The sequence below is a fragment of the Pleurodeles waltl genome, chromosome 8 (assembly GCF_031143425.1).
Source record: "Pleurodeles waltl isolate 20211129_DDA chromosome 8, aPleWal1.hap1.20221129, whole genome shotgun sequence".
In the NCBI taxonomy this organism is placed as follows: Eukaryota; Metazoa; Chordata; class Amphibia; order Caudata; family Salamandridae; genus Pleurodeles; species Pleurodeles waltl.
Window position 1 is genome coordinate 1,274,631,943 of NC_090447.1, and position 15,171 is coordinate 1,274,647,113.

Below are 15,171 nucleotides of genomic sequence, written 5' to 3' on the forward strand. Positions count from 1 at the left end.
GTTGCTATCTCTGCACTGTCATTTTGAGAGTCACCAGTGCCATTTCAGTTGTTTGCAGTGGTGCTTTGTAAGTCTATGGTCCTCAGTCTAATAGCTGGCCTGGGCTATAGACTGAGGTTTGGAGGCAGTTCTCAGAGCCACCAGGGAGACTGTGCTGGAAGTGATCCAGGAGTTGAAGATAGAGGTGGTGGGTAGTAGGTCAGTGGGGTGAGGGGAAGTGGCATCCAAGGAGCTCAGAGATCCATTTTTCTGCAGGAAGTCTGTTCCATTGTGGTTGGGTGGTCTGCGGCTTAGCAGGTCTGTCATGGTTGGGCTGTGGGACATTGAAGCAGTTGAGGGAGTCATCTGTCCATCTGAGCGGAATGGGATTATCCACCATTATGATGGTGAAGTTAGCAAAGATGGGGCCAAGGAGGTGGCTGGCAAGAAGTGCAGTGGTGTGGTGCTCACACATTGGGTGACTCCCATACTACTAATGCTGTCCAGGAGGTTTGCAGAATCAGGGTAGGATGGGTCCTCAGGTGGAAACTAAGGTCACCTAGAAATAGGTGGACGTGAGCCCCAGGGCAGCAATGAGGTCCACGAGGAAGGAGCTGAGGGTGGTTCCGGGTTCCAAGGGTTGAGTAGTGGGGGTTTGTTGATTTTGAATGTTATGTGTTATGTTTTCCAGCCAGCCTTCGGTGATGGTGCAGTTGGTCCTCTTGAAACAGATGATGGCTACACCACTTCTGGGCTTGTAAACTCTGTCCTGTTTATGATTTTCTAACTGGGATGGATGGCAGATGCTATGTCTGGGATGGATGCAGGGTTGAGGCAGGCTTTGATGAGGAATAGCAAGTTGGGGGAGTGGTCCTCAAGGAGGTCCCAGACATGTATGGCATGCTAGGAAGCATTTTGCACTAGGAGGGGTGTGTGGTGCTGGCAGTGACTTTGGTAGTAGAGCTGAAAAACTGGCCCACAGAGCATGAAAATATGCCTACCGTGAGGAAGAGTGGAGCTTGAGCACAGCCTGGGGACGGGTGACCAGGGTTGAGAGAGTCCAGAGTGTGGGCCTTTTACTGTTGTCTTGGGCTGGAGTGGGTTGCTGGTGGACCAGGGTTCTGGGCATTGGGAGCATCATGGGCAGAGACAGGGGCAGAAGGGCTTGCCAGTGGTGCACTCGCTGCACACATTCACTATGCATCCACACTGTGACTGCCATTTTGAAGCCTTTGAGGGGGGGAAGCAGCGATCCAGAGGGCAGGGGGTGGAGTGATCAGGTGAACTAAGCAGCCGGTTAGATACATCACACAGCAGCTGGCTCAAGGTGCAGAAAAAATATTAAGTGGTTAAAAGAATCAAGCGGACAAACAAGGGCAGGAAAACAGGGCAGAAAAACGTAGAAAACAAATACAAAATGAATACAAAACATGGGAAAAGAAATGAGATGCAAAAACAAAAAAGCAAGGAAATAAGAACTAGGCCATGCAAAAACTGCCAGGGGGTGAAAAGAGGCGTGAATGCAGCACAGCACGATTGTCCAGAAGGGCCAGTCACCTTGGTCGGCGGACCGAAGCTAGGGAGGGTGTGAGAGCCGCCCAAAAAGAAGGATTAGACTTTAAGGCAGGGCCAGCAGGCACCCTCCTTTCAAATTGGAATTACATGTGCCTGCAGGAAATTTAAAAGCAATCCAAAAATACATTGCTTCATGATCGCTTCTTCTCTAAAATATACATCAGCTGAGAATGTTTTGGTTTTCATTAGAAGTTAAGGCTGAGTAGAGAATACTGAGAAAGTTTCTGTGGTAATGAAACAGGACACGATCTCTGTTCTCTACAGAAACAACAGTGACGCATACCATATTCTACTACCACATTTTCCTTCAGCCATCCAAATTGAACTTCATACATTCCATCATACTCAATCCACACCCAGCATCTACAACTCCACTCAGTCTAACCCTTGGGCACTCACTTTTGACATCCTACATATACATCGGTAAAATCTCCTGACACATACTGGACTAGCAGAGAGTTATGGTGTTATTATCCACCACTCCAGTATTCTGATTTTGCCCTGAACATAAACTGAGAAATGCTGATATATTTTCATTTTTGTTACTAATCAATATTTATTTTGTTTCGTTTCCCAAATGGACAAACATAAATCCTGAAGTGCTGACCAAGAAAATGTTGCCATGTATGTCACGAGTCCGACAAGCTTAGCCGATTTAGGATCCTCGTTGTTTGATCACAGATATTTACCCTGGTCTGCATGAAAGCATACCACAACTATATATTTTTAACGATTCCACATCTCAAGGTGTCTGTCTTTAGGTTCAAGACCTCCCTAATCTTATTTGTTGAGCCACAAGATCTCGTTGTATATTATGTTTGTCAGATTTTTAGGACTTTTTTTTCCAGAGCATGGCAATTTCCCCATGCCTTCCTGGCGCAGGAACATATCCCTCCCAAGACTTAACTCTCAACTTTGTTCTCTTGGTATCCAGAGCACTTGGGTACCAGACGTGAGGTTTGCTGTGGGTTAAGGGTGACCATAGTCAATAAACTGAGTGGAGTGCATTTTGGAAATTTGGAAAACGGGTGCTAACAAAATGTCAGCTCAGGATGCCTGTCTTTTTGCTGTATGTATCACTCCTGAACTGAATCTAAAAATACTACAGCTATATATCTACACATCATAAGGTTTCTAAAGCTGGGGCTAGACCAGCTGATTGGCTGGCCCGGACAATGAGGTGAGTAAGACATTTGTATGTCAAATTATCAACACTTGTTTTCAATTTTGAAAACGTGGTATTTTCCTTCACTCTTTCTCCTACATGGAAATATCTCTCCCCAGGCTTGACTCAAATCTTTTTTCCCCCCATTTTTTAAAGCATGAAATTATCAGACATGGGTGGTTTTCCGTAAATCTCAGCAAGGATCCACACCCTAGGCACCAGGGAATATTTTTGATGCGGGAAATTCAGTTGTAGATGCCTGCAGTATTTGGGCACACAGTCGCATAGTTGAACATACAGTTACTAGGGAGAACAAGGTGATGTGGGTTGCATGATTTCCAACATATTTTCTTACTCAGAAGCCAAAGCAAATATCAAAACAACCCCAGAATGTAGGTAAATGTCATAAGTATTAAAATTCAGTGTTCTCAATCGTTCAGATAAAAATGGCACCACATGTGTGTGTGGGCAATTGCAGAAAACAGGAATACGCCAAAATTGGCACTTCGTGAAGGCCACAATAGCACTATATTGATTTTCTATCTTTGTATATTTTGCCTTTTCCTGTCAGTTATGATAGGCCCACCTACATCTGTGAGATACAGTTTTTACTGGTAAGCATCAGGAAACACTGGGCGGAGGGAGTTTTGCTGTACCCCACTCATTCTGAAACTTTCTGCCACAGAAATGTGAGGAAACTGTTTGTTACCAACGTTTGACGTGCAGAGAATTCTGGGTAAGAAAAACTGGTTGCCTGGTTTCACTCTTGGAAGCTACATCACTCAGCACTTCTCCAGGTGTCTAATGTTCAGAAATATCTGGGGTTAGAAGTGTTCCCTAGGTGCTCAATGAACCCATGCCCAAATGTGTTTCCATGCCCCAGCGAGGAATCAGTGCTGGGTGAGTTCTTTTTTATACTAACACATCGAAACAGCATTCAGGCTCTTAGCTGGGTGGCGATGTCTCCATGTGTCAATGTATCAAAAAGGAGCCAGGCATGGTTTGGATTTTTTCTGAGTCAAAAAAGTCGAAATAGCATCTTGGCTCCTTGCTGAGGTGCAAACATAGGTGTCCAGGCCCCAGGAAGGAGCAAGGCGCTGGATGTTTTTTTTTCTAAGGCTGAAAAAACATCCATACATTATCAAGGATCCTCACAGGGAAACAGAGCAAGAATCCACAGTCTGTGTCCCTGCATAGAGCCAAGTGCTGTTTTGAGTTTTTCTGAGGCTAAGAAGAAATCATAAGAGCTTCTGGGCTTCTAGCAGGGGAGTAGACATGTTGATGGCCGGATTTTTTTCTGAGGTCAACAAAAAAGCCAAACAGCATCAGAGTTGATCAACGATGCACAAGGTGTGTATGTCTCTGTACCCCCAAAAATTAACCAGGTGTTGTTTGGATTTTTTTTCTGAGCTGTACTGCTCCTCGCACCTCCTCTCCCATCCTCCTCTCTCCCACCAACAGAAAAAAAGTGTCTCGAGCTGGTTGGCATGGCTAGGAACAAGCTGAGTGCAGTAACAGCTGCCCTTTGCTCCTTTCACAACCCCACACCATAGGCTGATCCTTATATGGACTTGGCAGGGGCTACAGCCTCCTCCCTAGGCCCATCCAGTATGTGTTGCATCACTGGAGACGTCATATGCATATTAAGGATGCAGCCTGGATGTCAGCAGTGGGCCGCCTCATTTAGGAGTTTGCCAGTGTCCAAAAAGGATTGGTGCCAGCAAACCCCTTCTCTCCACCCCAGGAGATTTCCCCCATTGTGTGAAGGGCAAAAAACGTGTGACCAAAGGGCACAGGGCAGAACCCTTGGCTGCCCTTCATGTATGTATACATCAGAAGAGCAATCTAGAGACACACTTTCATGACATATAAATAGGTCAATAATGCACTCAAGGGGTTAATATAAGATGTGTCTACCTGATGCATTATGGAACATGAAACAGATTTTAAAGTCAACTCTTTAACTGACAACTAGTGCAGTTTTTCTGTGGTTTCAGTGGAATGATCAAATGTCCTAAATCCTAAATTAACTCTGATGGATATATTTGAATATGCTGGAATTGTTGAGATAAGTGTTAGCCTGGGGCTCAAGAAGTTTAATATGAGTGTGTTGCATGCATTATCCAGGAGGCAAAGATATAGACGGTTGCTGTAGTCCAGTCAACATAGAACGCAAGCGTTAGCACGCATGGGTTTAGATCAGACTTACCATATTGCTAGTGGGAAGCAGGTTAGTGGGCTCTAGCCTGAGCAGGATCATCTGCCGTTACCTAACTGTCCTCCCATTGGCTCATTGTAGTTCCTGAATTGTGGGGCCGGTTTGAACATTTTTGTCAGGGCTGATTTTGGTTTCCAGTCTGGCCCTGGTTTAGGTTGCAAAACTTTCATTAAGGCACGAACACATACAAGGGAGAATGTATTTACTTGTTTGAAAGTGTGAATTTGTCATCTATTCAGACACCAAACACTTTTACCTCTAAAGATAGAGTTCTGAACTAGGGAGGTCGGATATTCTTGTGCCTTCAATATGTAACAATCCCTAAGAGGAGGAGTTTGCATTGCCCCATTTAAATGTCAAACAGTTCTGTCCCATTCAAGATTTTATGTATGTCTAGGAAGCCCTGAGATTAAGCAGGGATACAGGGGCATTCTTACCTGGTTGCATCAGTAGTATGGTGCTATCATCATACACTACACCTGTGCATCTGTGTTGTCTAATATTTGGAGATTTTTTAACTTGCTCCAAGGAGAAAGCACATTAGGATGACAGCAACGTACTAAGGGTCATATTTACAAGGCCCTTGTGCCTCCTTGCGCCACGCTTTGACCCAGATTTAAGAGGGCCTAGCGCCTCCTTACGCCACATTAGGGTCATTTGTTCACGCTAATGTAGAGTAAAGGAGGCCATTTCCCTGCGCCATATTTACAAAGTGGCGCAATGCTAGCATTGATTCATTTTGCAGCCCCTTGCACCACATTATACCTGCGCCAGGTATAATGTATGCAAGGGGAGCATTCCCATGCAGGGAGGCTGCAAAAATGGCACAGTGAAATCTATTGTGACATTTTTTCCAACATTTGTAATGCCTGCTCAGGGCAAGCGTTAAAGTGACTGGCCCATACTAGCCTATGGGCCTCCCTAGTGCATAATTAATAGCGCTAATCCAGCAAAGCACCACAATAGTTTAATAAATTATTACAATATTGTGGAAATGAGTGGCATGGTGTGCCATATTGTAAATACGGTGCAACCATGGTGTTGTTAGGTGGGGCAGGGGCGGTGCAAGATAAGTGGCGCATGGGGACCCATGCACCACTTTCTTATGGATCTGGCCCTTAGGTTATCTGTGACCTGAACATCAATGTATGGTAAAAGGGATTTGAGTACCTAGATGAGCCGTAATATCCATTTCCTACTACAATACAATGCAATAGAAAACGTTGACAAAGCTAATAGTTCTGGCCTTGTCAAGCTGGTGGAATGATTATATTAAAAAAGTATATATATTTCAAGCTTAAGCCACAAAAACGAAAAAAATAGGAAAACATTCTGTCACTCAAATGTGGTCGCCATACACGTGCAAAAATATATTACCAATGCCTATAATTTTGATAGTATGGTGCTCATGCTTCTTATTGTGTCCCACTCTCCTTATCCTATAGTATTTGGGCTCCTTCTCCTGGCTTCTCATTCCCGATATTTCTCTAATTGCAGATTGGTTCTAGTGCTTTTTTTGAAAACACTAAGAAAGAAGAAGGACCTCTGGCAAGGAAGGGTGTAGCCACATAGCCACTCTCCTTCCCTTCTTCCCTTGAATTTGTCTGGAAAGAAGAAGGAATTCTGGTTTTGAAGGGTGCTGCCCATAGCAGTCTCCATCTCTACTGTAGAACCCTGGCTTTTATAGCCTATGGTCCTGCCCCTTTCCTTTTTCTGCCCCTTCCCCCTCACCCTTATTGGTATAGGAACTTTCCAGCACATTGCTGTCCCTCCTTTCACTTACAAAACTCCAGGCACTGCCCCCTTCTCTTCACCAACAGTTCAAGGCTATTTCAGCGTTCTGATATATCCTGCTGTAGGGACTATTCCCACCTGCCTATTCTCCCTTACCAGGTAACTAAGTTTGAGTTTCTCATTCTGGAGCAGGTTTTCTTGTAAAAAATAAACATAGCTATTTTGTTTTTGCATGCTACAACTTAGTGCTCTCTCCTGTTGATGGTGACTGCCTATCCTCCCACTGTGGGCCCCAATCCCAACCACACAGGTCCCTGCCTCTCACAGTGTCTGCTAACAGGTTTTCTGACGCATTTCTTCCTTCACAGGAATCAATGCCTCACAAGGTCAATTAATCTTTGGACCCAGCATAAGGCCATGGAGAACAAGTAATCAAAAATCAATACAACCCAATTCAACTGCACTCTATGACCAATGTGGTACAAGGAAAACTCCATTTGAAAATGAAGTTAAGGGGTTTTATTACAAGCTTAGACTCAAAGTCATGTAAACAACTCTCAAGACAAAGTTACAAAGATACAGGATCACCAAGGGTTGCCCAAGGTGATGAAACCGGTTCAGTTTCACTAGCATAAGTAGTACTAGACACTCCACAATTACAATACTGAAAATGAGCAGAATTACCTGATGTACATAAAACCAGTGTTGCTCAGTTCTAATAAGCATTAAGGTACGTTAAACCCTCTAGGTGCAGCTAATTTCAGCAAGGGAAACTCTACAGATTAGCCAATCAGGGATTAACTTGTGCTGGGTGGAACACATGCAGGCAAAAGACAAAAAAGGACAAAAAGGGCAAAAAGAATTTGGAAAATGGAAATCTTGTACAACAGGTTACCAACTAGAGTGGAAAAAAAGTAAATAAAAAAGGAAGGTGTCAGTGTCTAAGAAGCTCGGTCAAGAGACTTCTTCTTTGGGTTAGGAATAAAATCTCTAAATCTCAGCAAGGCATTTCAAAACAGCAAGGATAGAGAGGATTATACCTATCAGAGTCCAAGACGTTAAGCAAAATGGGATTAGCAGCATGAGCAAACAGCTGTAATGGGGTCTGAAAAGGAACAGTTAATATTTGGCACTGGGCTCTTCTAAGCCCACCTGAAGAATATTTTATTACAGTTCTTAGGGCAAGATGATTTGTCAGTCCATCGTCCCACATGACGTTGAAGGTGTAACATCCAATAGAAAACAATCATGTGACTCAAACTGAAACATTGGTGAAGATTCTTAGGTTTGTCATGAGTTTGTCATGGGAAAGGTGTCCATCTGTACTCTTACATGCAAGATTGCAACAATTGTATATATTGTCAGTCCACAGTCCTAAATGTTCCATCCTCAAAGACGACTTCCCAGGCTAACTATGTGTAGAACAATAGACGTCAATTACCAAGCTAACGTTCCCATGAGAACGAAATGTGGAAGAAAGGCTCACATTAGCAAGATTACTAGACATTTTCTGAACAGTCACAAATACAGGGCCTAAAAGGCCTTACTTAGGCTAATGCAAATGAATTAAACAGTACATTAAATCATGTGAATAAAACACATTTTAACACGTAAATTATACATTCGACATTAATAAACTTCCATTAGCATTTATATTGCAGTAACTTTAAGTGAACATAACTCTGTTACTACATTTTTGTTAATATGAAGAACTTACATTCCTTTACTTTCACATACAACGTTAAAACATTTTCCATTAGAAATCTAATATTGTTTGAATGCAAACTATTGGTTAATACCCTAAAATATAACATGATCATAAAATAATAGCTCAACCATGAAATCCATACTGCATGGGTTTCGTTAGCTAGTTTACAGAGAATGCACATTAGAATGGCTTCTCAGAGCACCACTTTACAATCAAACTATTAGTACTTTGGTTAGCATAATGCAAACAAATGTCACATATAGATGATCACTGTGAGATGAGGGACACTACTAAAAGTTCTGCTACCTTACATTCATCTCCTCACAAGTGTCAATACACTTCACAATAAAATATAATTATTGTTGGTGTACATAAAGGGCATGATCATCTTTGAATCACTGTAACCTGAAGATGTAGTTTAATCACACATTGAGAAATTTGTTTTAAAACGTTTAAAAAATGGAAAGAAAGAAGCAGTGGCAGAGAAAAATATGGCATTGGACCACCAACACTGGCACTGCAATGTACTTCCTTTTAGGAGGATGTGCACGTATCATCAGTCAAAATGCTGTCACCAACTGAGACCCAATGGCTATGGTGCAATGACTCATTGCCACATATGTTATGATGTGGTGGGTGGAAGTAAAGTGTGAATGACTTGAATAGACCAATGGGTGAAGAGAGCTAAACCAAAGCCTCTCTATGTATGACTAGATTTATGTACTTTTGTTTATGATTTTGTTTTGTATGATGCTATCTCTAGGTCAGACCTAAACAGTGCTAAGCTGGCGGTGCTTTCATAGAAGAAAGACATCAAGAAATAACAGGACTATCCCATATGATGTCTAAAGATGAAATATGTTTGAAGCATAGCTGTTTTTATATGTTGTTTGTTTGTCAATGCCTAGATATATGTCTCCATTTTAGGTAACATAAATATGATATCTTTATGTATTTTATGTCACCAGGTTAGTGGCGATGTTGTTAATTTCACATTATCCCGGCCATTGAACCAGCAGACGATCACCATCATCAGAGATACAGGGACACCTAACAGCTTCCAGTACCACCACAATTCACAACTATACCATCATAGACATGGCACCCACAAGGTAAGCATGGTTTTTGCATATTTCAGATATGAGGATTTACAAAAAGGCATGTTTCAAAATATTTTAAATCTAGAGATACATTGTTAGTAACAACATTACCATAAACTTGCTAGCATTACATTTTGATAACACAGCATAACAATTAACTAACTTTGAATGCAATGAAGATAAATGATTGTGTAGTACCATTTTTAGTGAGAATAAAAAAGGGCCTGGTTCACAAACGGCCAATCAAGGCCCATTAGTTGATACAAAAGCTAAACCTGTATTACATCAAGCAAATGAATGCAGGCAATTGCAAACAAATGCTCAAGAAAGTGGGTGCTATTCATCTCATTTTGGGTAACCCACCTACCCTGTGTATCAAATGCAGTTCAGTAGAGGGACATCTAGCTCATCTAGTTCTTTCTTTGTCAATTTGACTATCTCTGTTGTGTCAGGAAATTCTCCTATTCTCCTTTTGCTCTCTAGATGTGGCTGCTTCTATATCTCTGGCAGATACATAGAAAAACTTTCATTGATCCCCAGCTGAGGGACTAATTTTTTACTCTTCTCCGTCTTTAACTGCAATATATATGACAGAATAAGCAATTAAAGGGATGAAGAAGAGGAAGACACTAGGAGGCAACAGCTCCCCTGTGGACCTGTATTAGTTGTTTCCTGGGATATTGATTGACAGAATAAATGACGTTTTTGTTGAAACACAGAATTCAGAGCACTTACTTTCTTCCATAAGAAAGACTGTGAGTACAATAATTCCAAAGATGGATAGGGGCTCAACTGAAATAACAATCATCTGCTTGGCCTCAGTGTTAAATACAGACATAAAGATATTAAGCAAGTCTCTGGATAAGAGGATAATTCTCAATATGGGCTCCATAGTACATAATGGACGACATGCCTTCACTTCTGGGAAGAGCACAATGCAGAACTTGAAACACCTGACACCTGTGTTGCATGGCCTTTCTTCATCATAAGAGGCTTCACCCAGCACTCACAAAGTTGGATGTGGAATTGTAGTAATTTATAATAAAAATGCTATAGAATGCAATTTTCTTCTCTTACATGGTTCCTTGTCCTGGGCTCGTGTCTTAATTCTTTCATTATATATTCCATTTGTGTTTCTTCCACACCACACTACTTCCCTAAAAGTGTTGAATATTTTGCAGATGGTTGTCTCTTCCATGCTTCTGTCTTGCTCGAATTGGGTGATTTCACCGTTCTTGGTAAATTCTCCTTTCAGGGGTGACAAACTAAATCCAGTCATTTTTAACACACATCACTTTGTTTATTGAACTATACACAATTAAAGCATTCTATATCACCTTCAAATAGCAGTCTTGGTGGGTCCAGCGCAGTTTTTCCAAGTAGTATATTCATTTTCTTGTGCTCTTCTGTATATCTAAATCAGATGTGAGTAGCATTAAGTTAAAATAGATTCCACAGGCACCTTTAAGCAACTTTTGTCCCATGAGTTAGGCCTTACTTTTCCTTTTCTTCCTTGCCAGAACTATTCTCCTTCCAGACAAGAGATAAATTCTTTGATGTCATCTTATAAAGGTACTATAACCTCTTTCACTAATTAATTAGTACACATTCTGTTGAGATTTACCCACCATAAGAAATGTGTTTTTGGAACTCTGTGTTGTTAAGTTATACAAAATATTAACTACCTGAAATTGAAAAACAATGGCATGCATTGGGTAATTCTGCTAGGCTAAAAACTCTCAAAGCTGATAGGACATCTAGGTGTCTATTAATGAAAAAGGTGAAGTCTACCTACTATTCCAAATATCCAAACAAATTTCCTCTGCAGAGAACCATTTTAGGACAGTGGTTTCTACTGTACCGCAATGCATTAATATTTCTTTTACATTCTCCTTACATTTATGCTAATACAGATCAGTGCTTCATTGATTTGTGTTACGCCATCAGTGGTTGAAAGCTTGCATTATTGTTTTCTTTTTATTCCTCTGTCTACTAGCCAGAGGGTCCTGAAATGGACTCATTTTCTGAAGTTCCACCATATTTCTTTCTAGTGCTAAAATCATGAAAACCAACATATTTGCTTACTGTGAGCCCAACCAAATTCCTGAAGCACCTTTCAGAATCAGCCCCACTACGTTCTATTGTCTGTACTTAGTTGGTCCGAGTCATGCTTTCTGTAGCCAGAAAAATAGGCTATATTTGACCCCTACCATAGAAGCTATCAGTTGTAATTTTCATTTGATCATACATTTTCTATTTCTTAGTAATAACGAGAAGTTTGCCACAAACTAACTAAGTCAAGTTGATCACAGTCCTACCTGTTTGGCCTTTCTATTACCTGCAACACAAAGCCACTATCTTATTAGGCCTCTCTGCAGCCTTCACAACTGCAACTCAGGGCACTGCACTCTATTTGGTCTTTTTCTTTAAATAAGACCTTGTAATGTCTTGCATCTTTCTCGACTGATCATTTTCACTTTCATTTCACTTTCATTGATGGGTTCCTCTATTTCTTGGTCCCTTGGATGTGTGCTGCAGTGTGCTGCATGGTCATCTTGTCTCTATCTTTATTCATCTGTACATTGATCCTAATAATGTGCATTTGTATACAATATTATAATTTTTAGCCTGCGTCGGCTGCTGCCGAGATGCAACTTTCAAACTGAAGAATGGAGCACTGCAGCAAACCTAAAGTTTATTTAATCCAAGATAGAGTTTTTACTTCTCTTTTTGGATTGTTCAGAACCTTCCACCCATTCACCGCTGTTCATCTTGGCTACTAGTAGCACAGTTCAAGTTGTGGTTGATTATGCTCTCTCACTGGAGCTTCTTTTTGATTCATCATTCCACACTTTCTGTGCATGCTGATAGTTTAAAAAAAACACTGACTGCCAGTTCCAAGTGTTCCTATTACAATGAATTTGACCTTCTACCCATCTTTGCTTATTCAGGATGATTTTCCAGTCGCTGTTGCTCTCTCATATTGATGCCAGCAATGCTTATCTGCTTGGACCTCTTGGGAATACGCTGCATTATTTAAAGACCATTCTTCATTCAGCAACTGTTGTTGTTAGTACAGATGCTCAAAAATATAAACTCATTACGCCATCCCTCACGTCTTTTCCTTAGCTCCCCCTGGTAATGCATGCACAGATTAAGTTGGCCTTCCTTGCCTATGAACTTCACTAACTGGCGTAACAGATTGCCAAGCTACATATAGCAGGAACCTTTCAATCTATTGGGAGTAAGTAGTGCAAAATATGACATCCTCTGTGTACCTAAAATTCTCATACCTTATGGGATCATGATCCATATTATCATACCATAAATAAACAATTATGCATAGTGTATTTTCTCTTTAAATAGTTAAGGCTAAAAGTGTGGTTTCATCAGTTAAACTTTGTACACACACACCTTCTATGGGAACCCTGTTCAGGGATGAAAACTATGAGGAATATTTTCAAAAGGAAAAGAAAGTCCTTTCTACTGTGTGAGATATGTGGAATACTGAGTTTGCTCATTGCATTGATCTACTTCTTCTCAAAGTTTTAATTCACATCCTTTAGTTCATTGTCCAGTTTATTTCGAATTGTGTCAATGTACAATTATTCAGTAGGAACCTTTCTCTGCTGGTCCTCCTTGCAGTGGTGTAATGGAAAGTTATGGCCAAACGTACTGTAAAAGTGTGTAAGAAGCTCTTAAGTTTCACCTAGTCTTGCCCACCTCACAGAAATACAAAGGTTGTGGGATGAGAGAGGATTCCTGAGTAGTGGAAGCTTCCATCCACCCCACCCCTTGCAATGTCTCTTTGTAACCCTGTGAGGATTAGAGTTTCAATGCTTATTTTTGAAGTTGCCTAGAATTTGTGGGACATACTTACAAGACAAAGAGTTATGGGATTAACCAAATGTTTGACTGTGTCTCCGGTGTCTGACTGGTACATAAAGTAAACCCAGGCACCAAAAAAAAAGTTGTCTCAGACTTAAAAAATAAAGTGGCCCCATAAACGGAGAAACATGGCCCTCATTGGTAAATCATGGCAGCTAGAGCCTTTTTGATATATCATCTTGATTGTCTTAGCAGAGTGCAGTAGAACATTTCTGCTTGCAGTAGGTACTCTTTGTATATTTGGGAACTCCATGAGTAAAATTCATTGTATTTTCTTCTTATCAAAAATATAACAACATATCCCTACTATTCTATTCACACTTTGTGCAATTGGCCTGTTAACTGCGCAATTCAATGAAGTACTATCATGTATAAGGCACTTTACTCATGCCTTGAGTCTTGTTCTCACTTAGGCCCTCATTCCTACTCTGGCGGGCGGCGGTCGCCGCCCGCCAGGCGGGAACCGCCAATTGGCCGCTACGTGGTCAAAAGTCCGCTAACGGCATTCAGACCTTCCCGCTGGGCCGGCGGGCGCTAACTATGTTAGCGCCCGCCGGCCCAGCGGGAAGGAGGGCTGCAACACAGGAGCCGGCTCCGAATGGAGCCGGCGGTGTTGCGGCCGTGCGACGGGTGCAGTTGCACCCGTCGCGCTTTTCACTGTCTGCTAGGCAGACAGTGAAAAGCTGGCTGGGCCCTGTTAGGGGGCCCCTGCACTGCCCATGCCAGTGGCATGGGCAGTGCAGGGGCCCCTAGGGGGCCCAGAACACCCGTTCCCGCCAGCCTCTTCCTGGCAGTGACAACCGCCAGAAACAGGCTGGCGGGAAGGGGGTCAGAATCCCCATGGCAGCGCTGCTTGCAGCGCTGCCATGGCAGATTCGTCCAGCCGGGGCTAAATCGGCGGGAAACCGCCGACCCCGGTTTTCTGACCGCGGCTTTACCGCCGCGGTCAGAATGGGCAAGGAAGCACCGCCAGCCTGTTGGTGGTGCTTCCGTCATTCGTGGCCCTGGCGGTCGTAGACCGCCAGGGTCAGAATGACCCCCTTAGTCTCTCTCCTGGTCCTGTCTTTAAAGTTTACCTGTGCAGTCTCTAAAATGTACATGCCCTCAACAGCACGTTGAGGTAACCTAGGCTATTAGCAACTGAAAACCGAAGTCAATTTATAACTATTTTACTTAATAATTGTTATATTTGGCATGAAGAATTAGATAAAAGGCAAAAGATACAAATCTGTATTTCTCATATTTTTCTCAACTAAATGAACAAACACCATAGCAGAACAACCTTGTTATGTTTATGCACCAAGCATTTCAATGTCATTTATAAAATTGGTATGTTGCTTACTTATAGTTGAAGAGTGCATTCCAGAACAGACTTGTGGTAGAACTATACTTGTTGCTTCATCTGCAGCAACACAGGCACAGTAAACTGTTTTGAATAAAAGTAACAATCTCAAAAAGTAAAAATAAAATTGTTGTTATAGAAAGTTCTAAACTGATACTAAATGTGAATGCATACAGTGTTACTATTATAGCAAGTTTATATGTTCCAAGACCATCCAAAAGCCAAGTGAATGCAACAGAAAAAATTATCAGTCCCCACTGCCATGATGTGCCAGGGGTGATGTATGTTACAATATAAAGGGTGTCATTTTAAGAACGGCAGACCTACTGACTTTGTCACAGGGTCGGAACACCAACATATAAAAAGTAGGCCTATTGGCTTTTTTTTTATTTAAAAAGTGAAAAGTGTTTTTGGTCCTGGACCTCCCCCCCAGGCCTCAGGGAGCAGTATAGAATTACCCTG

At 41.9% G+C, this 15,171-nt stretch overlaps 1 protein-coding gene across 1 annotated transcript in view; it reads left to right on the forward strand.

Annotated features, from left to right (window-relative positions):
- The window catches only part of LNX2 (ligand of numb-protein X 2), a 200,065-nt gene that overhangs the window by 151,747 nt on the left and 33,147 nt on the right, over positions 1 to 15,171 (forward strand). The window contains exon 7 of the mRNA XM_069202212.1: positions 9,348 to 9,491. Coding sequence (XP_069058313.1) covers positions 9,348 to 9,491 — 144 coding nt within the window. The remainder of the gene's footprint in view (positions 1 to 9,347; positions 9,492 to 15,171) is intronic.